The following is a 27,421-nucleotide window of genomic DNA, read 5'->3' on the forward strand; positions in this document are numbered from 1 at the left end:
TCTAAAAATATGTGAAATTGTCAAATTTTCTTGGTCAAAAATGTTAACATTTCATGTTGTTTACATTGAACAGCTGATTAAAAGTCAGCTGACCAAACTTATACATTTTTACGGGACAAATTTTCCCAGCAAAAATTTGCAAGTTCTCAGTCACAGAATTGTCAAAAAATCTCTCTCAACTCGCTCTCTTTTACTGGACAATTTTGTTATCGAACAGCAGTCACTAAAAATTTGTGCGAATTTGTAAAAATTTTTGGGTTACCATACCGACCTAATATTTGCCCATACATGTACGAGAATTTGAAGATCAGATTTTATTTTAGTACAAAATCTAGTTTAGTAGAAAAAGGTCTAGCTGAATGGCAAATAAACAAAAATAAGCGGTCAAGTTCGCATCACGTCGGTGTTCTGACAAAGTCAAAGTAGACGCGAAAAAAATTGCGACAATTAATCTTAAGTGCTAATAATTAATTAAACATTTAAAGAAAAATATAAGTTTTATTAAAACATTTCCTCATAACGAATGTTGAAATTTTTGAAAACAGAAAACAGAGCGGCCGGGACAGAGTTTTGTTTAATAGAAATTTGTATTTGGAAATCAAATCAAATTGATAAGATTACTTCAGTAGCGATAAAATTGTAAATAATTGATAAATAAACGGATAGTCCCTGGCGTGTGTGTACTTTTGTTGTTGGTGGTATGTGTCGGGTTTTTGTTGCCTTAGCCATCAATCGAATGATGATAGCCTTTTGTGATATGCAAGTGTGTCTGTGTGTGCAAAATATTCCTATTATTGTTAGTATTTAACTTTAAAAACAATCCTCGTTAGTAGGTCGCTGTTAGTCGTCGTTTGTGAACGTCTTTCATAATCACAAAGAAAAATTCGTTATTTTGAGTTAATGGATCGAAATTAATTGAAAAATTGAAATTGATAATAAATTGTGATCGGGAGTTTGTATTAACTTGTGAGACAATAAAGGTGATATAAAAATGCAAAATTAAAATATTCATATTAAAAATGGTTATTTTTTCAATAGCCAATAGATCTGATTTCGAAAAAAATAATTAAAATTCAATTATGTTTTATTGTGTAATAGTGATTTTAAGTATAAATTATAACAAATTTGATCTAACATGTGGATCTGGTTCCTAAAATTTATAACTCTCGTGAATCTAAGTGCAAAAATGAACCTAACAAAATACTCATTTAGAAAAAAATACATATTAATTCGTTAAAAAATCGTTGAAAATCCATTGGAATCTACTGGAAAAAATATTCACGAACTGTTTTGAGAAAAAGTACATGCGAACGGCCTTATTTATTAATTTTACTATATACTAATTTAGTTGGCTCAACACAAAACATCTGCACTATAAGCCTATCAATGGATTTCCAACCCCTCCCATCGTTTTCATTGCCTTTCCAATTAAAAAAAAACATCTGCTTTTTGACATATTTGGTATGGGATGGGTGCCACCGTGGTGCAATGGTATGCACGCCCGCCTTGCACGCAGAATGTCGGGGGTTCGATTCCCCTGCCAAGCAACATCAAACATTTTTCAACGGTGGCAAAAAAAAAAAAATACCCCTCAGTAATGTTGGCGACATTTCCTGAGTATTTCAGCTTTGATAAACTTCTCCACAAGTGGTGTCTTAGACACGCCGTTCGGACTCGGCGATAAACAGTAGGTCCCATATCATTGAGCTAAATATGAATCGGGGTGCACTCATTGATATGAGAGAAGTCTCCCTTGTCCCGTATGGGATGTTGTGGAACAATTTTTTTTTATCACCACCAAGAGGCTCGTGTTCATACACGCAGAAAAATATATGTTAAAAATTTCTTTGTATCCAAACAAATATTTTTTGGGACTGATTACAAACAAATATATGTTTGGATCCAAACATAATTTGTTTGTGTCCAAACAAATATATGTTTACAACATTTTGTAACATATCTCAATTTTATTTGTTTGGGTACCAACATATTTTTTATGTTAGAACATATTTTTTATGGGTGGAGAGAGGATTTTTGTCAAAGAGAGTAAAAACAGGGCTCCCCTCAATACCCCTCAGTAACGTTGGCGACTTTTCCTGAGTACTTCAGCAGGGGTAAAACTCCTATACAAGTGGTGTCTTAAGACACGCCTTTCGGAATCGGCGATAAACTGTATGCCCCATATCATTGAGCTTAATATGAATCGGGGTGCACTCATTGATATGAGGAAAGTCCCCTTGTCCCTTCTGGGATGTTTGTGAACCAATTATTATAATATTTTTGTTCGTTTTACGGCTAAATCTGACTCTGGGTCTATCTCCAGCTCTAGAAATTTGGCCGCTACGAAGGACTATAGCCAAAAAGCTCTAGTAGCTTTGTGGCTACTGGTTTGGCAAGGCTGTCGAAAAGATGCAGTGCGTCATGCGTGCCTGTGTCTCATGCTGGGCAGATGTTATGCACTGTATCCCGAGCGCATTTGAGCCAAACCTACTATTGTTTGTTGCGGCTGTTGACACTCTTCAGCTGCGATAGATAGGGTATGTTCACCGAGTATCGCATTCACACTATAGTTGTTTATGCCATCTGCGACTGCATCTGTGAGAATGCTATTCAAACCAGCTCGATAGGCTTACTGATCTAGGGGTTCTCTCTTGTAACGTTGGACTTCTCTTTCTAGATAATGAAGATGCCTCCTGATATGCCTGGGTGTGGGGTCCTACCCAGGTTTGAATATTTTTTCCATCGCGTTTCACTTATATTCGCAGATCACACTGGCGCCGCATAGCTAAGTCCTTGGCCACACTAGCGAGTTTCTTGAAACGAATAATAGGCAGAGGCAACATCGCAAACACAGAAAACCATGTACAACGGTTTCACTACCTCGTAATCCTCGCCGATAAACTCAAAGTCGCCTAGTGTGACCTTCGACTTACCACAGACCAACCTATCGCGTTATATATAGTTAACAACGTTTATCTGCACCCCAAGTGATAGGGACTGTCGGCTAGGGACTTAAGGACCTTGTTCCTGCATTTCAGCTTGGCGCAGATAGATGTGGAATGCACGAACAACGTGAACATGCTGCCGAACGTGACCCCTAGGATCTTGGGGTAGTTAATGGTCGGAATTCAGTTGTTGTTGTAACAGTGTTTGTTATTATGTTTATATGTTCGTTCTTTTTTCAATCTGGCTTTGGGTCTGTCTCCAGTTCCAGGAAAGTGGCTGTTTCGATGGGATGTAACCACAGATCCACTGGAGTTAGATGAGTAGGGTTGAAAAGGTGTTCGTGTCGTGCGGGCCCATGCCACATACTAGGCAAAGACATCTGCCCAGTATGTGGCATGGACACTGCACGGCGCGGTCAATATCCCGAGTGTAGTTGAGCCAAAACTACTATAGTTTGTCGTGGCAGCTGACACTCCTCTGTTGCAATAGATGGGGGATGTATTTCGAGGACTTTATGACACTACAACTGCCTAAGGCCTTGGCAACTGCATCGGTGTGAATACTACTTAAACCTGCTTGATACACTTGTTGATCTAGGGGTTCTCTCCTGTATCGTTGGACCTCTCCCTCTAGAGCATGGATATCCTTCCTGATCTGCCTGTATGTGCCGGGCCTACCCACAAGATGATGATTGGAAAGCATCTCATTGTGTTGCTTTACAGGAAGAATCTTTGCCTCCTCATGTAGATGGTCCACTGAAGATTTGAGGAGGCACCCTGTTGCTGTTCTCAAGGCTGCATTCTGGCAAGTTTGAATCTTTTTCCAATTCGTATGACATAATCTCGAGGACCAGACTGGCGACGCATAGCTTACCACAGACAGGAGACAATTATGGGAGGATAGTCTGGTCCAAGGAAATGACGGGTTGCCAGGTAACGTCATTTGTCATATATTGGTCCTGGGTATTCCTCCGTCCCGGCACGGACCAAATGAACTCGGAGCAAGCATTCCGGGATATGCTGCTCCCAACACAGAAAAACGAAACAAATACAAACATATGTGCACTGAGGTGGCACCCGCTGACCAGAACGGTGATTTTGTGTTGTTCCGGGTCAATCCGGTACGAAAGAACCCGCTGCCGTGGGAATTCAGTGGTCACCTCTGCTGTCTATGTGGTGAACAGAGTGGCCGTAGATTTAATGGCGAATATTTGCATATTCCTCGCATGAAAGAAGGTGGTAAGATGTGTTAAATAGGAGTTCAGCCTTTCACAAATGACATCAGGGAAGGTACCCGACGCCACACTATATTTGCTTGAATGTGTCGGGCCTACCCACCAGATGGTGATTGGGATGGTTCTCACGGTAACACCCGAGCATGTACTGCAAGGAAAGCATCTCATTGTGGAAGAATCGTTGCTTCCTCATGTAGATGGTCTACTGAAGACTTGAGGAGAGACCCTGTTGCTGTTCTCTGGGCGGCTTTCTGACAGGTTTGAATCTTTTTCCAATTCGTATCACATAATCCCGGGCACCAAACTGGCGCCGCATAGCTTACCACAGACCGACCTATCGTGTTATATGTGACCAACAAGCTTTCTTTATCTGCACCCCAAGTGCTGGCTAGGAATTTCTACTTTTCACTGTGTCGCAGATAACTGTGGCGTGCGCGCACCTCTTGAACGTAGTGTCAAATGTGACGCCTAGAATTTTGAGGCAGTTTATGGTCGGAATTCTGTTACCGTCGATCACGACATTCAACTCTCTTCCAAACTGCATATTCCTCGCGAGTCGGTAAAATAGGGGTTCAGTCTCTCACAATCATCCGCATACGTTACGATCTCAATGCCGTCAGGATGGGTGGAATACTGGAGAGGAAGAGGTTAAACAGTTCCCGAAATATCACCTCACCTTGGGGAACTCCCTGTTTCACTCTACCGGGCTTGGACTTCTTGTTCCTGAATTCCAGGTATGGCCACCACACATATAATTTATTATCAAACGTTTCAAACTTGCCCGGAGGATAGGCTGCTCAATGTCATCAAACAACGTGGAATGCTTGACAGTACCAAAGGTTATTGATAAGTCGAGCGCCACCATCACTGCTCTATCTCACGGCTTGCTCCGGTGGAGTCCTCGACTAATATGCTTATAGATGGCATGCAGCGCTGTTATCGTGCTGCGCTGCTAACATAACCCTGAATAGCTATTTCTGACGCTGAGGAAGAGTAAAGCCTCAAGTTCGACAGAAGCGAAATAGGTCTGTGCGATTCACCTTTGATGGCATCGTTGCCTAGCTTAAGTAGCGGGACCTCCTTACCGATTTTCCAGACTTCAGAAACGATGTGGGTAGCTAGCGATAGGTTGAGAACTTTAGAGGGATAGTCGACTCCCGGCTCATCCAGCTTTTTCATCATTACCATGAAGATTCCATCAGTTCCCAACGCTTTGAATGATTTAGCGTTCCTGATGAAATTCGCAACTACATCCATTGTAAATTATGGTGGTTCCACCTCTGCAGGAAGAGATCTTATACTACTTACTACTCTTCTCTTCGCCCTCTCACTCCCGGGGTGCTCGAAAAATTGTCGATTTAAATAACTTGCACACCTAATCGGATAAGTCGGCGTAACGTCGCCCAACGTGACTTAAGTACTATCTTTCTTCTTTCCCGGGTTTCTTTTTTCCTTGGTTCTACTTATTCGTTTATTCCGGCTCCAATGTTGCAACTCTTCATATGATTTAGCCACTTGTTCCGTTTATGCTCACCGACCAACCTGTTAACTTTCAGTATTGGCTCCCTGACTCTGGTGTCACTGGCGTTGGCACGACGAAACTAATCACGCTCACTTGCCAATCCCGTCGATTATGCTGGGACATTTGGTCTCACCTCAGGTATTCGACCAGAAGGTATATGGCGAGCGGTTGCAGCAGTGATGATGTCTAGGAACTTCCTTTCAGTTACCCGAACATCGGAAGGGTAATTACTCAACTCTCTCGAAATAGACCGACTAGTTTTATCATGATTGACGAAAATGTCGCCTTCAGAGGCGATGGAGGCAATTTGAAACTAGGCCAACTAGCTTTCCCATGATTGACGAAAGTGTCGCCTTCAGAGACGATGCAATCGGGCGGTCTGTTGATGGAGACAATTATGGTGAGATGGTATGACCCAAGAGGTGCCAGGTGACGTCATTTGAAACTAGACCAATTAGCTTTCCCATGATTGATGAAAGTGTCGCGTTCAGAGGCGATACAAGCGGGCGGTCTGCTGATGGAGACAATTATGGGGAGATGGTATTACCCAAGAGGTGCCAGTTGACGTCATTTGATGATTTGTTACATCTTGCGAACTGCGACACTCTCCGCTAATTCTGGAAGGGGCGTCCTCATTGAGTGTACAAAACGTACTACTATCAATCTGCTCAGCCAGCACTATACCCCTCCGGTCATTGCCGAGGACCCAATGCCATAACTTATGATGAGGATAAAAGTCCCCCAAGACCTTCCACAAGAGGGCTAATTTTGGGCCTATAACCTGGAGTACACTATTTATCGGCGGGATATATACATAAAGCAACACTACCTCTACACACCTGACTGATACACCCATTAATTTCACATACAGGTCTTAAGGGCCAGACTCAAGCGAGATAGGTCTGTACTGAACAGACTGGAGCAATAGGAAAGCCAAACCCCAACCTCCACCTCTAGTGCTACCTTCAACCATCACAACGCTGTTAGCAGCAATTGGTGTTGAGCTTGATTTCCTACACAACCGCGACCATGATATTTTCCTGACTCATGAAATCCACTATTTCCTGGATATTACCTCGGAGTCCATTGCAATTAAATAGCAAAAATTATGAATTTTCAGGGATAGGAAGAGCAACGGCTGGCGTCAAGTGCTGCATGTGCGGCTGCTGTTGACGGGTCTGCGAGAGAGTCTTGTATTCTGCAGCATGCAGCAACAGAGGGCTCGATTCCCCGGCCAGGCAACATCAAACATTTTTCAACGGTGGCAAAATACCCCTCAGTAATGTTGGCGACATTTCCTGAGTATTTCAGCCTTGAAAAACTTCTCCATAAGTGGTGTCTTAAGACACGCCGTTCGGACTCGGCGATAAACTGTAGGTCCCATATCATTGAGCTAAATATGAATCGGGGTGCACTCATTGATATGAGAGAAGTCTCCCTTGTCCCGTATGGGATGTTGTGGAACAATGTTTTTTTTTATGCCTTAGCAGCCGTATCGCATTACCTGTAAGGCCTTGTGCATTCTTAAGCGTATAAACTGCAACTTCTCTCTAAATAGGTCAGATATTCCACAAAAAAATTTCGGCGTCTTCCACTTCCATGGAAACTTCTTTGACCTTCTCTCCATAATCTCGTAAAAAAGTAAAGAGCAGAATAATAAATCCTAAATTTTGATGAGAAAAAGCAATGAAGAAAAAAACAACGAATTTTAATAACTGAATGGAATTGGGTTAATCTTATTATCCTAAATAAAATTATAATTTCGCTTATAAATTGTATATTGAGCTAATTTAAAGGCATTATTTTGATTAATTAGAAATAAAGAGAAACATTTTTTCACAGAAATTGTCATTCAAAATACTAAATAAAATGAATTATCTTATCATTCGAAACAGTGTCAATTGTTTTGTGGGCATTGCTTTCAAATGGATGGATATTGGTGCGACGCTATGCAATCTAATCTAATAATAAACCATATTCTTGGTCAATTTCATTGTTTGTTTTTTTAATAAAACTAGTAGTACAAATGTTGCTCCCTTGACATAATTGCCAATTCATTATGTGAAGGACCTTCCCCAATAAAATAATAAATTAATAATAAATTACGAATTAGCTAATTATCACACTCTGACAGCACGAGGATCATAAATGATTAACCTTGCTTTGAAACAAATATGTTGTGGACATTTTTTGAAACAATTTAAATACTTTTGTTTAATATCTTTACTTCAATTCAGTACTTGATTAACTCTATCAAAATTTGAGCCAAATATGACAAAACCTATTTTGTAAAGAGGAGTAATTTCAAAGAAAATTCCAATATTTACTGCCACAAGTGATTTTAGTTGTGCAGAGTGAATTGTGAGAGTTTAATTTCAATTATCCGTTATTTTTTCATAAAACGAAGTCGAGGTACATATTTGCTGTTGTCTGTGTATGGTAACGTATCAATAACTCACCTTCAAATAATCACTCATACGACACGTGGTCGCATGTTTTTGTGACCTTAACCAAACAAGCAGCATTAAATAGATTTATAACCGGTGAGAAAATATTGATAAGATCCAGAAATATGTATTTATATCAGTAGCGTCCAATAATAGATTTGTTTTATGGTAATAATAAAACAATGAGGGCGCAAAGTTAGTAATCAAAAAGAATTTGCAATGGTTTGGTTTTTAGGCGGACACAATGACTACAATAAAATAAAAAAAAAAATTAATAACTCCACGCCTGAAGGCTATTAGGTGGACGACAAAAATTATTTAAAAAATCCACGCTTGAAGGCTATTAGGTGGACGACAAAAATTATTTAAAAAATCCACGCTTGAAGGCTATTAGGTGGACGACAAAAATTATTTAAAAAATCCACGCCTGAAGGCCATTAGGTGGAGGACAAAAATTATTTAAAAAATCCACGCCTGAAGGCCATTAGGTGGAGGACAAAAATTATTTAAAAAATCCACGCCTGAAGGCCATTAGGTGGAGGACAAAAATTATTTAAAAAATCCACGCCTGAAGGCCATTAGGTGGAGGACAAAAATTATTTAAAAAATCCACGCCTGAAAGCCATTAGGTGGAGGACAAAAATTATTTAAAAAATCCACGCCTGAAGGCCATTAGGTGGAGGACAAAAATTATTTAAAAAATCCACGCCTGAAGGCCATTAGGTGGAGGACAAAAATTATTTAAAAAATCCACGCCTGAAGGCCATTAGGTGGAGGACAAAAATTATTTAAAAAATCCACGCCTGAAGGCCATTAGGTGGAGGACAAAAATTATTTAAAAAATCCACGCCTGAAGGCCATTAGGTGGAGGACAAAAATTATTTAAAAAATCCACGCCTGAAGGCCATTAGGTGGAGGACAAAAATTATTTAAAAAATCCACGCCTGAAGGCCATTAGGTGGAGGACAAAAATTATTTAAAAAATCCACGCCTGAAGGCCATTAGGTGGAGGACAAAAATTATTTAAAAAATCCACGCCTGAAGGCCATTAGGTGGAGGACAAAAATTATTTAAAAAATCCACGCCTGAAGGCCATTAGGTGGAGGACAAAAATTATTTAAAAAATCCACGCCTGAAGGCCATTAGGTGGAGGACAAAAATTATTTAAAAAATCCACGCCTGAAGGCCATTAGGTGGAGGACAAAAATTATTTAAAAAATCCACGCCTGAAGGCCATTAGGTGGAGGACAAAAATTATTTAAAAAATCCACGCCTGAAGGCCATTAGGTGGAGGACAAAAATTATTTAAAAAATCCACGCCTGAAGGCCATTAGGTGGAGGACAAAAATTATTTAAAAAATCCACGCCTGAAGGCCATTAGGTGGAGGACAAAAATTATTTAAAAAATCCACGCCTGAAGGCCATTAGGTGGAGGACAAAAATTATTTAAAAAATCCACGCCTGAAGGCCATTAGGTGGAGGACAAAAATTATTTAAAAAATCCACGCCTGAAGGCCATTAGGTGGAGGACAAAAATTATTTAAAAAATCCACGCCTGAAGGCCATTAGGTGGAGGACAAAAATTATTTAAAAAATCCACGCCTGAAGGCCATTAGGTGGAGGACAAAAATTATTTAAAAAATCCACGCCTGAAGGCCATTAGGTGGAGGACAAAAATTATTTAAAAAATCCACGCCTGAAGGCCATTAGGTGGAGGACAAAAATTATTTAAAAAATCCACGCCTGAAGGCCATTAGGTGGAGGACAAAAATTATTTAAAAAATCCACGCCTGAAGGCCATTAGGTGGAGGACAAAAATTATTTAAAAAATCCACGCCTGAAGGCCATTAGGTGGAGGACAAAAATTATTTAAAAAATCCACGCCTGAAGGCCATTAGGTGGAGGACAAAAATTATTTAAAAAATCCACGCCTGAAGGCCATTAGGTGGAGGACAAAAATTATTTAAAAAATCCACGCCTGAAGGCCATTAGGTGGAGGACAAAAATTATTTAAAAAATCCACGCCTGAAGGCCATTAGGTGGAGGACAAAAATTATTTAAAAAATCCACGCCTGAAGGCCATTAGGTGGAGGACAAAAATTATTTAAAAAATCCACGCCTGAAGGCCATTAGGTGGAGGACAAAAATTATTTAAAAAATCCACGCCTGAAGGCCATTAGGTGGAGGACAAAAATTATTTAAAAAATCCACGCCTGAAGGCCATTAGGTGGAGGACAAAAATTATTTAAAAAATCCACGCCTGAAGGCCATTAGGTGGAGGACAAAAATTATTTAAAAAATCCACGCCTGAAGGCCATTAGGTGGAGGACAAAAATTATTTTAAAAAATCCACGCCTGAAGGCCATTAGGTGGAGGACAAAAATTATTTAAAAAATCCACGCCTGAAGGCCATTAGGTGGAGGACAAAAATTATTTAAAAAATCCACGCCTGAAGTCCATTAGGTGGAGGACAAAAATTATTTAAAAAATCCACGCCTGAAGGCCATTAGGTGGAGGACAAAAATTATTTAAAAAATCCACGCCTGAAGGCCATTAGGTGGAGGACAAAAATTATTTAAAAAATCCACGCCTGAAGGCCATTAGGTGGAGGACAAAAATATTTAAAAATCCACGCCTGAAGGCCATTAGGTGGAGGACAAAAATTATTTAAAAAATCCACGCCTGAAGGCCATTAGGTGGAGGACAAAAATTATTTAAAAAATCCACGCCTGAAGGCCATTAGGTGGAGGACAAAAATTATTTAAAAAATCCACGCCTGAAGGACATTAGTGTGGAGGACAAAAATTATTTAAAAATCCACGCCTGAAGGCCATTAGGTGGAGGACAAAAATTATTTAAAAAATCCACGCCTGAAGGCCATTTAGGTGGAGGACAAAAATTATTTAAAAAATCCACGCCTGAAGGCCATTAGGTGGAGGACAAAAATTATTTAAAAAATCCACGCCTGAAGGCCATTAGGTGGAGGACAAAAATTATTTAAAAAATCCACGCCTGAAGGCCATTAGGTGGAGGACAAAAATTATTTAAAAAATCCACGCCTGAAGGCCATTAGGTGGAGGACAAAAATTATTTAAAAAATCCACGCCTGAAGGCCATTAGGTGGAGGACAAAAATTATTTAAAAAATCCACGCCTGAAGGCCATTAGGTGGAGGACAAAAATTATTTAAAAAATCCACGCCTGAAGGCCATTAGGTGGAGGACAAAAATTATTTAAAAAATCCACGCCTGAAGGCCATTAGGTGGAGGACAAAAATTATTTAAAAAATCCACGCCTGAAGGCCATTAGGTGGAGGACAAAAATTATTTAAAAAATCCACGCCTGAAGGCCATTAGGTGGAGGACAAAAATTATTTAAAAAATCCACGCCTGAAGGCCATTAGGTGGAGGACAAAAATTATTTAAAAAATCCACGCCTGAAGGCCATTAGGTGGAGGACAAAAATTATTTAAAAAATCCACGCCTGAAGGCCATTAGGTGGAGGACAAAAATTATTTAAAAAATCCACGCCTGAAGGCCATTAGGTGGAGGACAAAAATTATTTAAAAAATCCACGCCTGAAGGCCATTAGGTGGAGGACAAAAATTATTTAAAAAATCCACGCCTGAAGGCCATTAGGTGGAGGACAAAAATTATTTAAAAAATCCACGCCTGAAGGCCATTAGGTGGAGGACAAAAATTATTTAAAAAATCCACGCCTGAAGGCCATTAGGTGGAGGACAAAAATTATTTAAAAAATCCACGCCTGAAGGCCATTAGGTGGAGGACAAAAATTATTTAAAAAATCCACGCCTGAAGGCCATTAGGTGGAGGACAAAAATTATTTAAAAAATCCACGCCTGAAGGCCATTAGGTGGAGGACAAAAATTATTTAAAAAATCCACGCCTGAAGGCCATTAGGTGGAGGACAAAAATTATTTAAAAAATCCACGCCTGAAGGCCATTAGGTGGAGGACAAAAATTATTTAAAAAATCCACGCCTGAAGGCCATTAGGTGGAGGACAAAAATTATTTAAAAAATCCACGCCTGAAGGCCATTAGGTGGAGGACAAAAATTATTTAAAAAATCCACGCCTGAAGGCCATTAGGTGGAGGACAAAAATTATTTAAAAAATCCACGCCTGAAGGCCATTAGGTGGAGGACAAAAATTATTTAAAAAATCCACGCCTGAAGGCCATTAGGTGGAGGACAAAAATTATTTAAAAAATCCACGCCTGAAGGCCATTAGGTGGAGGACAAAAATTATTTAAAAAATCCACGCCTGAAGGCCATTAGGTGGAGGACAAAAATTATTTAAAAAATCCACGCCTGAAGGCCATTAGGTGGAGGACAAAAATTATTTAAAAAATCCACGCCTGAAGGCCATTAGGTGGAGGACAAAAATTATTTAAAAAATCCACGCCTGAAGGCCATTAGGTGGAGGACAAAAATTATTTAAAAAATCCACGCCTGAAGGCCATTAGGTGGAGGACAAAAATTATTTAAAAAATCCACGCCTGAAGGCCATTAGGTGGAGGACAAAAATTATTTAAAAAATCCACGCCTGAAGGCCATTAGGTGGAGGACAAAAATTATTTAAAAAATCCACGCCTGAAGGCCATTAGGTGGAGGACAAAAATTATTTAAAAAATCCACGCCTGAAGGCCATTAGGTGGAGGACAAAAATTATTTAAAAAATCCACGCCTGAAGGCCATTAGGTGGAGGACAAAAATTATTTAAAAAATCCACGCCTGAAGGCCATTAGGTGGAGGACAAAAATTATTTAAAAAATCCACGCCTGAAGGCCATTAGGTGGAGGACAAAATTATTTAAAAAAATCCACGCCTGAAGGCCATTAGGTGGAGGACAAAAATTATTTAAAAAATCCACGCCTGAAGGCCATTAGGTGGAGGACAAAAATTATTTAAAAAATCCACGCCTGAAGGCCATTAGGTGGAGGACAAAAATTATTTAAAAAATCCACGCCTGAAGGCCATTAGGTGGAGGACAAAAATTATTTAAAAAATCCACGCCTGAAGCCATTAGGTGGAGGACAAAAATTATTTAAAAAATCCACGCCTGAAGGCCATTAGGTGGAGGACAAAAATTATTTAAAAAATCCACGCCTGAAGGCCATTAGGTGGAGGACAAAAATTATTTAAAAAATCCACGCCTGAAGGCCATTAGGTGGAGGACAAAAATTATTTAAAAAATCCACGCCTGAAGGCCATTAGGTGGAGGACAAAAATTATTTAAAAAATCCACGCCTGAAGGCCATTAGGTGGAGGACAAAAATTATTTAAAAAATCCACGCCTGAAGGCCATTAGGTGGAGGACAAAAATTATTTAAAAAATCCACGCCTGAAGGCCATTAGGTGGAGGACAAAAATTATTTTAAAAAAATCCACGCCTGAAGGCCATTAGGTGGGAGGACAAAAATTATTTAAAAAATCCACGCCTGAAGGCCATTAGGTGGAGGACAAAAATTATTTAAAAAATCCACGCCTGAAGGCCATTAGGTGGAGGACAAAAATTATTTAAAAAATCCACGCCTGAAGGCCATTAGGTGGAGGACAAAAATTATTTAAAAAATCCACGCCTGAAGGCCATTAGGTGGAGGACAAAAATTATTTAAAAAATCCACGCCTGAAGGCCATTAGGTGGAGGACAAAAATTATTTAAAAAATCCACGCCTGAAGGCCATTAGGTGGAGGACAAAAATTATTTAAAAAATCCACGCCTGAAGGCCATTAGGTGGAGGACAAAAATTATTTAAAAAATCCACGCCTGAAGGCCATTAGGTGGAGGACAAAAAATTATTTAAAAAAATCCACGCCTGAAGGCCATTAGGTGGAGGACAAAAATTATTTAAAAAATCCACGCCTGAAGGCCATTAGGTGGAGGACAAAAATTATTTAAAAAATCCACGCCTGAAGGCCATTAGGTGGAGGACAAAAATTATTTAAAAAATCCACGCCTGAAGGCCATTAGGTGGAGGACAAAAATTATTTAAAAAATCCACGCCTGAAGGCCATTAGGTGGAGGACAAAAATTATTTAAAAATCCACGCCTGAAGGCCATTAGTGGAGGACAAAAATTATTTAAAAAATCCACGCCTGAAGGCCATTAGGTGGAGGACAAAAATTATTTAAAAAATCCACGCCTGAAGGCCATTAGGTGGAGGACAAAAATTATTTAAAAAATCCACGCCTGAAGGCCATTAGGTGGAGGACAAAAATTATTTAAAAAATCCACGCCTGAAGGCCATTAGGTGGAGGACAAAAATTATTTAAAAAAATCCACGCCTGAAGGCCATTAGGTGGAGGACAAAAATTATTTAAAAAATCCACGCCTGAAGGCCATTAGGTGGAGGACAAAAATTATTTAAAAAATCCACGCCTGAAGGCCATTAGGTGGAGGACAAAAATTATTTAAAAAATCCACGCCTGAAGGCCATTAGGTGGAGGACAAAAATTATTTAAAAAATCCACGCCTGAAGGCCATTAGGTGGAGGACAAAAATTATTTAAAAAATCCACGCCTGAAGGCCATTAGGTGGAGGACAAAAATTATTTAAAAAATCCACGCCTGAAGGCCATTAGGTGGAGGACAAAAATTATTTAAAAAATCCACGCCTGAAGGCCATTAGGTGGAGGACAAAAATTATTTAAAAAATCCACGCCTGAAGGCCATTAGGTGGAGGACAAAAATTATTTAAAAAATCCACGCCTGAAGGCCATTAGGTGGAGGACAAAAATTATTTAAAAAATCCACGCCTGAAGGCCATTAGGTGGAGGACAAAAATTATTTAAAAAATCCACGCCTGAAGGCCATTAGGTGGAGGACAAAAATTATTTAAAAAATCCACGCCTGAAGGCCATTAGGTGGAGGACAAAAATTATTTAAAAAATCCACGCCTGAAGGCCATTAGGTGGAGGACAAAAATTATTTAAAAAATCCACGCCTGAAGGCCATTAGGTGGAGGACAAAAATTATTTAAAAAATCCACGCCTGAAGGCCATTAGGTGGAGGACAAAAATTATTTAAAAAATCCACGCCTGAAGGCCATTAGGTGGAGGACAAAAATTATTTAAAAAATCCACGCCTGAAGGCCATTAGGTGGAGGACAAAAATTATTTAAAAAATCCACGCCTGAAGGCCATTAGGTGGAGGACAAAAATTATTTAAAAAATCCACGCCTGAAGGCCATTAGGTGGAGGACAAAAATTATTTAAAAAATCCACGCCTGAAGGCCATTAGGTGGAGGACAAAAATTATTTAAAAAATCCACGCCTGAAGGCCATTAGGTGGAGGACAAAAATTATTTAAAAAATCCACGCCTGAAGGCCATTAGGTGGAGGACAAAAATTATTTAAAAAATCCACGCCTGAAGGCCATTAGGTGGAGGACAAAAATTATTTAAAAAATCCACGCCTGAAGGCCATTAGGTGGAGGACAAAAATTATTTAAAAAATCCACGCCTGAAGGCCATTAGGTGGAGGACAAAAATTATTTAAAAAATCCACGCCTGAAGGCCATTAGGTGGAGGACAAAAATTATTTAAAAAATCCACGCCTGAAGGCCATTAGGTGGAGGACAAAAATTATTTAAAAAATCCACGCCTGAAGGCCATTAGGTGGAGGACAAAAATTATTTAAAAAATCCACGCCTGAAGGCCATTAGGTGGAGGACAAAAATTATTTAAAAAATCCACGCCTGAAGGCCATTAGGTGGAGGACAAAAATTATTTAAAAAATCCACGCCTGAAGGCCATTAGGTGGAGGACAAAAATTATTTAAAAAATCCACGCCTGAAGGCCATTAGGTGGAGGACAAAAATTATTTAAAAAATCCACGCCTGAAGGCCATTAGGTGGAGGACAAAAATTATTTAAAAAATCCACGCCTGAAGGCCATTAGGTGGAGGACAAAAATTATTTAAAAAATCCACGCCTGAAGGCCATTAGGTGGAGGACAAAAATTATTTAAAAAATCCACGCCTGAAGGCCATTAGGTGGAGGACAAAAATTATTTAAAAAATCCACGCCTGAAGGCCATTAGGTGGAGGACAAAAATTATTTAAAAAATCCACGCCTGAAGGCCATTAGGTGGAGGACAAAAATTATTTAAAAAATCCACGCCTGAAGGCCATTAGGTGGAGGACAAAAATTATTTAAAAAATCCACGCCTGAAGGCCATTAGGTGGAGGACAAAAATTATTTAAAAAATCCACGCCTGAAGGCCATTAGGTGGAGGACAAAAATTATTTAAAAAATCCACGCCTGAAGGCCATTAGGTGGAGGACAAAAATTATTTAAAAAATCCACGCCTGAAGGCCATTAGGTGGAGGACAAAAATTATTTAAAAAATCCACGCCTGAAGGCCATTAGGTGGAGGACAAAAATTATTTAAAAAATCCACGCCTGAAGGCCATTAGGTGGAGGACAAAAATTATTTAAAAAATCCACGCCTGAAGGCCATTAGGTGGAGGACAAAAATTATTTAAAAAATCCACGCCTGAAGGCCATTAGGTGGAGGACAAAAATTATTTAAAAAATCCACGCCTGAAGGCCATTAGGTGGAGGACAAAAATTATTTAAAAAATCCACGCCTGAAGGCCATTAGGTGGAGGACAAAAATTATTTAAAAAATCCACGCCTGAAGGCCATTAGGTGGAGGACAAAAATTATTTAAAAAATCCACGCCTGAAGGCCATTAGGTGGAGGACAAAAATTATTTAAAAAATCCACGCCTGAAGGCCATTAGGTGGAGGACAAAAATTATTTAAAAAATCCACGCCTGAAGGCCATTAGGTGGAGGACAAAAATTATTTAAAAAATCCACGCCTGAAGGCCATTAGGTGGAGGACAAAAATTATTTAAAAAATCCACGCCTGAAGGCCATTAGGTGGAGGACAAAAATTATTTAAAAAATCCACGCCTGAAGGCCATTAGGTGGAGGACAAAAATTATTTAAAAAATCCACGCCTGAAGGCCATTAGGTGGAGGACAAAAATTATTTAAAAAATCCACGCCTGAAGGCCATTAGGTGGAGGACAAAAATTATTTAAAAAATCCACGCCTGAAGGCCATTAGGTGGAGGACAAAAATTATTTAAAAAATCCACGCCTGAAGGCCATTAGGTGGAGGACAAAAATTATTTAAAAAATCCACGCCTGAAGGCCATTAGGTGGAGGACAAAAATTATTTAAAAAATCCACGCCTGAAGGCCATTAGGTGGAGGACAAAAATTATTTAAAAAATCCACGCCTGAAGGCCATTAGGTGGAGGACAAAAATTATTTAAAAAATCCACGCCTGAAGGCCATTAGGTGGAGGACAAAAATTATTTAAAAAATCCACGCCTGAAGGCCATTAGGTGGAGGACAAAAATTATTTAAAAAATCCACGCCTGAAGGCCATTAGGTGGAGGACAAAAATTATTTAAAAAATCCACGCCTGAAGGCCATTAGGTGGAGGACAAAAATTATTTAAAAAATCCACGCCTGAAGGCCATTAGGTGGAGGACAAAAATTATTTAAAAAATCCACGCCTGAAGGCCATTAGGTGGAGGACAAAAATTATTTAAAAAATCCACGCCTGAAGGCCATTATGTGGACGACAAAAATTATTAAAAAATCCATGCCTGAAGGCCATTATGTGGACGGCAAAAATTATTTAAAAAATCCATGCCTGAAGGCCATTATGTGGACGACAAAAATTATTTAAAAAATCCACGCCTGAAGGCCATTAGGTGGATGACAAAAATTATTTAAAAAATCCACGCCTGAAGGCCATTAGGTGGATGACAAAAATTATTTAAAAAATCCACGCCTGAAGGCCATTAGGTGGATGACAAAAATTATTTAAAAAATCCACGCCTGAAGGCCATTAGGTGGATGACAAAAATTATTTAAAAAATCCACGCCTGAAGGCCATTAGGTGGACGATAAAAATTATTTAAAAAATCCACGCCTGAAGGCCATTAGGTGGACGACAAAAATGAATTAAAAAATCCACGCCTGAAGGCCATTAGGTGGACGACAAAAATTATTTAAAAAATCCACGCCTGAAGGCCATTAGGTGGACGATAAAAATGAATTAAAAAATCCACGCCTGAAGGCCATTAGGTGGACGACAAAAATGAATTAAAAAATCCACGCCTGAAGGCCATTAGGTGGACGACAAAAATGAATTAAAAAATCCACGCCTGAAGGCCATTAGGTGGACGACAAAAATTATTTAAAAAATCCACGCCTGAAGGCCATTAGGTGGACGACAAAAATTATTTAAAAAATCCACGCCTGAAGGCCATTAGGTGGACGACAAAAATTATTTAAAAAATCCACACCTGAAAGGCATTAGGCATTATTCGTTCAATGATTTTTTTACTACCTTGAAGTCGATTTCCGTTGGCATTTTGGTCTGATCAGGTCTTATGGCCAAATATTTCCCTTGGATATATTTATTTTACTTTAAAAAAATTTTGATTATTTTCAGTTTTTCAGATTTAATGGTGCCTCTGTGAAGAATTTTCGGAATTAACGAGAAAGTGTCTCGTCGATTTCTATCCTCATTCCATCCATTCATAAAAAAATGCCCTCAGCAACAGTTCGTTCGCCCAATGAGCAAAACCTTTGCGGTTTGGCCAAATGGCATCCAGCGTGGATGCAACGTTATGCAAATTCGAAAATGTTTATGGCCGTCTATGGTTTAATGGGTACCATACAGGCCATGTCTTATATGTATTTTGTTGTAACGCTAACAACAATAGAGAAACGTTTTAAAATACCCAGTCAAACAACAGGTGAGTTGGAACAACCAAAACTAATAGAGAACAGAACCCTGTTTTTTTCTACAATTTTTTGTCGGATAGATACTGTTAATTCTTTCTCCTCTCCTCTTCCTTTAAAACAGGCATCATACTCAGTGGCAATGAAATATCCCAAATATTACTCTCACTCATACTCTCGTACATTGGTGGCCAGAGAAATCGACCTCGATGGATAGCATGCGGTATTGTATTTTGTGGTATATCCTGCTATATTTTGGCCCTGCCACATTTTATTTATGGTGCCGGTCAAGATATTCTTCAATATACCAAGGAATTCTATGATATGGAGGGTGATAATGTTACGAGTACCATGTCATTGGTTGTAGGTGAACATAATTATAATTTTTTTTATTACAATACATTGAGGCATTTCTTTTCAGAATCCATAATTCCCAAAACTTTTCAGCATTTAACTACCGCACAAACTTATTTTATTTATAACCTTTTATTTACTAATTTATTATCTTTTTTAGAATGCCACCATACAAAATTCTCAACAATTGTGCGGCGTTTTGAAAACCACTCATGAATGTGAATCGTTGCTGTCCATATTGCCATTGGTCTTGGTGTTCCTGTCACAATTCGTACTGGGTATAGGCAATACCCTATACTATTCATTGGGTCAATCATATTTGGATGATAATACAAAGAAAACAAATACACCGTTAATGTTATCGGTGGCGTTCGCTTTGCGTTTGGTCGGTCCCATTGTAGGTTTCTTTTTGGGTAAGATTTCAAATGGTATTTAATTTGCAATTAAATTTAAAATATTTCTTTGCCTTTGTAGGTTATGTTTCGCTCAACATGTTCATTGATCCAACTAAAACACCATTGATTGATAACAAAGATCCCAGATGGTTGGGTGCCTGGTGGTTTGGTTGGATGATTTTGGGTACTCTAATGATTGTGTTTTCCGGTCTAATTGGTCTCTTTCCCAAAGAGTTACCCAAGAAAGCACCTGTGCTGCGCAACTCCCATGTTCCACATGTCTTAAGACATGAAGAATTGAAGACGGATGAATGTTTGCCGCTTGGTAGAAGTTTTTCATCGAATGCCACTTTGGATGCTCCGGTTGTGGATAAACCAGAGTTTCCGCAACTTAAAGGTAATAAGATTTTTTGAAAGACAATAGACGTGGGTTTTTTAAAGACAATGGACGTGGATTTATTAAAGAAAGTAGACGTGGATTTTTTTAAAGAAAATAGACGTGTATTTTTTAAAGACAATATACGTGGATTTTTTAAAGATTTCCAGAGGACCATAGACGTGGATTTTTTAAAGATTTTCAGAGGACCATAGACATGGATTTTTTTAAAGATTTTCAGAGGACCATAGACGTGGATTTTTTAAAGATTTTCAGAGGACCATAGACGTGGACTTTTTAAAGATTTTCAGAGGACCTTAGACGTGGATTTTTTTAAAGATTTTCAGAGGACCATAGACGTGGATTTTTTAAAGATTTTCAGAGGACCATAGACGTGAATTTTTTAAAGATTTTCAGAGGACCATAGACGTGGATTTTTTAAAGATTTTCAGACGACCATAGACGTGGATTTTTTAAAGATTTTCAGAGGACCATAGACGTGGATTTTTTAAAGATTTTCAGACGACCATAGACGTGGATTTTTTAAAGATTTTCAGACGACCATAGACGTGGATTTTTTAAAGATTTTCAGACGACCATAGACGTGGATTTTTTTAAGGTTTTCAGAGGACCATAGACGTGGATTTTTTAAAGATTTTCAGAGGACCATAGACGTGGATTTTTTAAAGATTTTCAGACGACCATAGACGTGGATTTTTTAAAGATTTTCAGACGACCATAGACGTGGATTTTTTAAAGATTTTCAGAGGACCATAGACGTGGATTTTTTAAAGATTTTCAGAGGATCATAGACGTGGATTTTTTAAAGATTTTCAGAAGACCATAGACGTGGATTTTTTAAAGATTTTCAGAGGATCATAGACGTGGATTTTTTAAAGATTTTCAGAGGACCATAGACGTGGATTTTTTAAAGATTTTCAGAGGACCATAGACGTGGATTTTTTAAAGATTTTCAGAGGATCATAGACGTGGATTTTTTAAAGATTTTCAGAGGACCATAGACGTGGATTTTTTAAAGATTTTCAGAGGACCATAGACGTGGATTTTTTAAAGATTTTCAGACGACCATAGACGTGGATTTTTTAAAGATTTTCAGAGGACCATAGACGCGGATTTTTCAAAGATTTTCAGAGGACCATAGACGCGGATTTTTTAAAGATTTTCAGAGGACCATAGACGTGGATTTTTAAAGATCTTCAGAGGACCATAGACTTTGATTTTTTTAAAGATTTTCAGAGGACCATAGACGTGGGTTTTTTTTTAAGATTTTCAGAGGACAATAGACGTGGAGTTTTTAAAGATTTTCAGAGGACCATAGACGTGGATTTTTTAAAGATTTTCAGAGGACCATACCGTGGATTTTTAAAGATTTTCAGAGGACCATAGACGTGGATTTTTTAAAGGTTTTTCAGAGGACCATAGATGTGGATTTTTAAAAGATTTTCAGTGGACCATAGACGTGGATTTTTTAAAGATTTTCAGAGGACCATAGACGTGGATTTTTTAAAGATTTTCAGAGGACCATAGACGTGGATTTTTTAAAGATTTTCAGAGGACCATAGACGTGGATTTTTTAAAGATTTTCACAGGACCATAGACGTGGATTTTTCAAAGATTTTCAGAGGACCATAGACGTGGATTTTTTAAAGATTTTCAGAGGACCATAGACGTGGATTTTTTAAAGATTTTCAGAGGACCATAGACGTGGATTTTTTAAAGATTTTCAGAGGACCATAGACGTGGATTTTGTAAAGATTTTCTCAGGACCATAGACGTGGATTTTTTAAAGATTTTCACAGGACCATAGACGTGGATTTTTTAAAGATTTTCAGAGGACCATAGACGTGGATTTTTTAGAGATTTTCAGAGGACCATAGACGTGGATTTTTTAGAGATTTTCAGAGGACCATAGACGTGGATTTTTTAAAGATTTTCAGAGGACCATAGACGTGGATTTTTTAAAGATTTTCAGAGGACCATAGACGTGGATTTTTTAAAGATTTTCAGAGGACCATAGACGTAGATTTTTTAAAGATTTTCAGAGGACCATAGACGTGGATTTTTTAAAGATTTTCAGAGGACCATAGACGTGGATTTTTACAAGATTTTCAGAGGACCATAGACGTGGATTTTTTAAAGATTTTCAGAGGACCATAGACGTGGATTTTTACAAGATTTTCAGAGGACCATAGACGCGGATTTTTCAAAGATTTTCAGAGGACCATAGACGTGGATTTTTTAAAGATTTTCAGAGGACCATGGACGTGGATTTTTTAAAGATTTTCAGAGTACCATAGACGTAGATTTTTTAAAGATTTTCAGAGGACCATAGACGTTGATTTTTTAAAGATTTTCAGAGGACCATAGACGTGGATTTTTTAAAGATTTTCAGAGGACCATAGACGTGGATTTTTTAAAGATTTTCAGAGGACAATAGACGTGGATTTTTTAAAGATTTTCAGAGGACCATAGACGTGGATTTTGTAATGATTTTCACAGGACCGTAGACGAGGATTTTTTAAAGATTTTCACAGGACCGTAGACGAGGATTTTTTAAAGATTTTCAGAGGAACATAGACGTGGATTTTTTTAAGACTTTCAGAGGACCATAGACGTGGATTTTGTAAAGATTTTCAGAGGACAATAGACGTGGATTTTTTAAAGATTTTCAGAGGACCATAGACGTGGATTTTTTAAAGATTTTCAGAGGACCATAGACGTGGATTTTTTAAAGATTTTCAGAGGACCATAGACGTGGATTTTGTAAAGATTTTCAGAGGACCATAGACGTGGATTTTTTAAAGATTTTCACAGGACCATAGACGAGGATTTTTTAAAGATTTTCAGAGGAACATAGACGTGGATTTTTTTAAGATTTTCAGAGGACCATAGACGTGGATTTTTTAAGATTATCAGAGGACCATAGACGTTGATTTTTTAAAGATTTTCAGAGGACCATAGACGTGGATTTTTTAAAGATTTTCAGAGGACCATAGACGTGGATTTTGTAAAGATTTTCAGAGGACCATAGACGTGGATTTTGTAAAGATTTTCAGAGGACCATAGACGTGGATTTTTTAAAGATTTTCACAGGACCATAGACGAGGATTTTTTAAAGATTTTCAGAGGAACATAGACGTGGATTTTTTTAAGACTTTCAGAGGACCATAGACGTGGATTTTTTAAAGATTTTCAGAGGACAATAGACGTGGATTTTTTAAAGATTTTCAGAGGACCATAGACGTGGATTTTTTAAAGATTTTCAGAGGACCATAGACGTGGATTTTGTAAAGATTTTCAGAGGACCATAGACGTGGATTTTTTAAAGATTTTCAGAGGACCATAGACGAGGATTTTTTAAAGATTTTCAGAGGAACATAGACGTGGATTTTTTTAAGATTTTCAGAGGACCATAGACGTGGATTTTTTTAAGATTATCAGAGGACCATAGACGTTGATTTTTTAAAGATTTTCAGAGGACCATAGACGTGGATTTTTTAAAGATTTTCAGAGGACCATAGACGTGGATTTTTTAAGATTATCAGAGGACCATAGACGTTGATTTTTTAAAGATTTTCAGAGGACCATAGACGTGGATTTTTTAAAGATTTTCAGAGGACCATAGACGTGGATTTTTTAAAGATTTTCAGAGGACCATGGACGTGGATTTTTTAAAGATTTTCAGAGTACCATAGACGTAGATTTTTTAAAGATTTTCAGAGGACCATAGACGTGGATTTTTTAAAGATTTTCAGAGGACCATAGACGTGGATTTTTTAAAGATTTTCAGAGGACAATAGACGTGGATTTTTTAAAGATTTTCAGAGGACAATAGACGTGGATTTTTTAAAGATTTTCAGAGGACAATAGACGTGGATTTTTTAAAGATTTTCAGAGGACAATAGACGTGGATTTTTTAAAGATTTTCAGAGGACCATAGACGTGGATTTTGTAAAGATTTTCACAGGACCGTAGACGAGGATTTTTTAAAGATTTTCAGAGGAACATAGACGTGGATTTTTTTAAGACTTTCAGAGGACCATAGACGTGGATTTTTTAAAGATTTTCAGAGGACAATAGACGTGGATTTTTTAAAGATTTTCAGAGGACCATAGACGTGGATTTTTTAAAGATTTTCAGAGGACCATAGACGTGGATTTTTTAAAGATTTTCAGAGGACCATAGACGTGGATTTTGTAAAGATTTTCAGAGGACCATAGACGTGGATTTTTTAAAGATTTTCACAGGACCATAGACGAGGATTTTTTAAAGATTTTCAGAGGAACATAGACGTGGATTTTTTTTAAGATTTTCAGAGGACCATAGACGTGGATTTTTAAAGATTATCAGAGGACCATAGACGTTGATTTTTTAAAGATTTTCAGAGGACCATAGACGTGGATTTTTTAAAGATTTTCAGAGGACCATAGACGTGGATTTTTTAAAGATTTTCAGAGGACCATAGACGTGGATTTTTTAAAGATTTTCAGAGGACCATAGACGTGGATTTTTTAAAGATTTTCAGAGAACCATAGACGTGGATTTTTTAAAGATTTTCAGAGGACCATAGACGTGGATTTTTTAAAGATTTTCAGAGAACCATAGACGTGGATTTTTTAAAGATTTTCAGAGGACCATAGACGTGGATTTTTTAAAGATTTTCAGAGGACCATAGACGTGGATTTGTTTAAGATTTTCAGAGGACCATAGACGTGGATTTGTTTAAGATTTTCAGAGGACCATAGACGTGGATTTTTTAAAGATTTGTAGAGGACCATAGACGTGGATTTTTTAAAGATTTTCAGAGGACCATAGACTTGGATTTTTTAAAGATTTTCAGAGGACCATAGACGTGGATTTTTTAAAGATTTTCAGAGGACCATAGACGTGGATTTTTTAAAGATTTTCAGAGGACCATAGACGTGGATTTTTTAAAGATTTTCAGAGGACCATAGACGTGGATTTTTTAAAGATTTTCAGAGGACCATAGACGTGGATTTTTTAAAGATTTTCAGAGGACCATAGACGTGGATTTTTTAAAGATTTTCAGAGGACCATAGACGTGGATTTTTTAAAGATTTTCAGAGGACCATAGACGTGGATTTTTTAAAGATTTTCAGAGGACCATAGACGTGGATTTTTTAAAGATTTTCAGAGGACCATAGACGTGGATTTTTTAAAGATTTTCAGAGGACCATAGACGTGGATTTTTTAAAGATTTTCAGAGGACCATAGACGTGGATTTTTTAAAGATTTTCAGAGGACCATAGACGTGGATTTTTTAAAGATTTTCAGAGGACCATAGACGTGGATTTTTTAAAGATTTTCAGAGGACCATAGACGTGGATTTTTTAAAGATTTTCAGAGGACCATAGACGTGGATTTTTTAAAGATTTTCAGAGGACCATAGACGTGGATTTTTTAAAGATTTTCAGAGGACCATAGACGTGGATTTTTTAAAGATTTTCAGAGGACCATAGACGTGGATTTTTTTAAAAAATTTCAGAGGACCATAGACGCCGATTTTTTAAAGATTTTCAGAGGACCATAGACGTGGATTTTTTAAAGATTTTCAGAGGACCATAGACGTGGATTTTTTAAAGATTTTCAGAGGACCATAGACGTGGATATTTTAAAGATTTTCAGAGGACCATAGACGTGGATTTTTTAAAGATTTTCAGAGGACCATAGACGTGGATTTTTTAAAGATTTTCAGAGGACCATAGACGTGGATATTTTAAAGATTTTCAGAGGACCATAGACGTGGATTTTTTAAAGATTTTCAGAGGACCATAGACGTGGATTTTTTAAAGATTTTCAGAGGACCATAGACGTGGATTTTTTAAAGATTTTCAGAGGACCATAGACGTGGATTTTTTAAAGATTTTCAGAGGACCATAGACGTGGATTTTTTAAAGATTTTCAGAGGACCATAGACGTGGATTTTTTTAAAAAATTTCAGAGGACCATAGACGCGGATTTTTTAAAGATTTTCAGAGGACCATAGACGTGGATTTTTTAAAGATTTTCAGAGGACCATAGACGTGGATTTTTTAAAGATTTTCAGAGGACCATAGACGTGGATTTTTTAAAGATTTTCAGAGGACCATAAACGTGGATTTTTTAAAGATTTTCAGAGGACCATAGACGTGGATTTTTTAAAGATTTTCAGAGGACCATAGACGTGGATTTTTTAAAGATTTTCAGAGGACCATAGACGTGGATTTTTTAAAGATTTTCAGAGGACCATAGGCGTGGATTTTTTAAAGATTTTCAGAGGACCATAGACGTGGATTTTTAAAGATTTTTAGAGGACCATAGACGTGGATTTTTTAAAGATTTTCAGAGGACCATAGACGTGGATTTTTTAAAGATTTTCAGAGGACCATAGACGTGGATTTTTTAAAGATTTTCAGAGGACCATAGACGTGGATTTTTTAAAGATTTTCAGAGGACCATAGACGTGGATTTTTTAAAGATTTTCAGAGGACCATAGACGTGGATTTTTTAAAGATTTTCAGAGAACCATAGACGTGGATTTTTTAAAGATTTTCAGAGAACCATAGACGTGGATTTTTTAAAGATTTTCAGAGGACCATAGACGTGGATTTTTTAAAGATTTTCAGAGGACCATAGACGTGGATTTTTTAAAGATTTTCAGAGGACCATAGACGTGGATTTTTTAAAGATTTTCAGAGGACCATAGACGTGGATTTTTTAAAGATTTTCAGAGGACCATAGACGTGGATTTTTTAAAGATTTTCAGAGGACCATAGACGTGGATTTTTTAAAGATTTTCAGAGGACCATAGACGTGGATTTTTTAAAGATTTTCAGAGGACCATAGACGTGGATTTTTTAAAGATTTTCAGAGGACCATAGACGTGGATTTTTTAAAGATTTTCAGAGGACCATAGACGTGGATTTTTTAAAGATTTTCAGAGGACCATAGACGTGGATTTTTTAAAGATTTTCAGAGGACCATAGACGTGGATTTTTTAAAGATTTTCAGAGGACCATAGACGTGGATTTTTTAAAGATTTTCAGAGGACCATAGACGTGGATTTTTTAAAGATTTTCAGAGGACCATAGACGTGGATTTTTTAAAGATTTTCAGAGGACCATAGACGTGGATTTTTTAAAGATTTTCAGAGGACCATAGACGTGGATTTTTTAAAGATTTTCAGAGGACCATAGACGTGGATTTTTTAAAGATTTTCAGAGGACCATAGACGTGGATTTTTTAAAGATTTTCAGAGGACCATAGACGTGGATTTTTTTTAAAGATTTTCAGAGGACCATAGACGTGGATTTTTTAAAGATTTTCAGAGGACCATAG

General features: G+C 37.7%; 1 protein-coding gene across 8 annotated transcripts in view; it reads left to right on the forward strand.

Moving 5' to 3' along the window:
• The first annotated feature begins 321 nt into the window (after positions 1 to 321).
• Oatp33Ea (Organic anion transporting polypeptide 33Ea) overlaps positions 322 to 27,421 on the forward strand; it is a 33,820-nt gene continuing 6,720 nt past the window's right edge. Inside the window, exons 1-6 of one of the 8 annotated variants that reach the window (XM_073970885.1) lie at positions 347 to 698; positions 831 to 980; positions 18,645 to 18,951; positions 19,062 to 19,300; positions 19,452 to 19,704; positions 19,766 to 20,083. In XM_073970885.1, coding sequence (XP_073826986.1) covers positions 18,741 to 18,951; positions 19,062 to 19,300; positions 19,452 to 19,704; positions 19,766 to 20,083 — 1,021 coding nt within the window. In that variant the 5' untranslated portion in view covers positions 347 to 698; positions 831 to 980; positions 18,645 to 18,740. Of the gene's footprint in view, positions 764 to 830; positions 981 to 7,984; positions 8,246 to 18,644; positions 18,952 to 19,061; positions 19,301 to 19,451; positions 19,705 to 19,765; positions 20,084 to 27,421 lie in introns of those variants that run through there. The other 7 variants (XM_073970889.1, XM_073970886.1, XM_073970888.1 and 4 more) reach the window with 7 other exon arrangements.

This window comes from Musca autumnalis, unplaced genomic scaffold (assembly GCF_047663935.1).
Source record: "Musca autumnalis isolate F117 unplaced genomic scaffold, ASM4766393v1 scaffold_2, whole genome shotgun sequence".
Lineage (NCBI taxonomy): Eukaryota > Metazoa > Arthropoda > Insecta > Diptera > Muscidae > Musca > Musca autumnalis.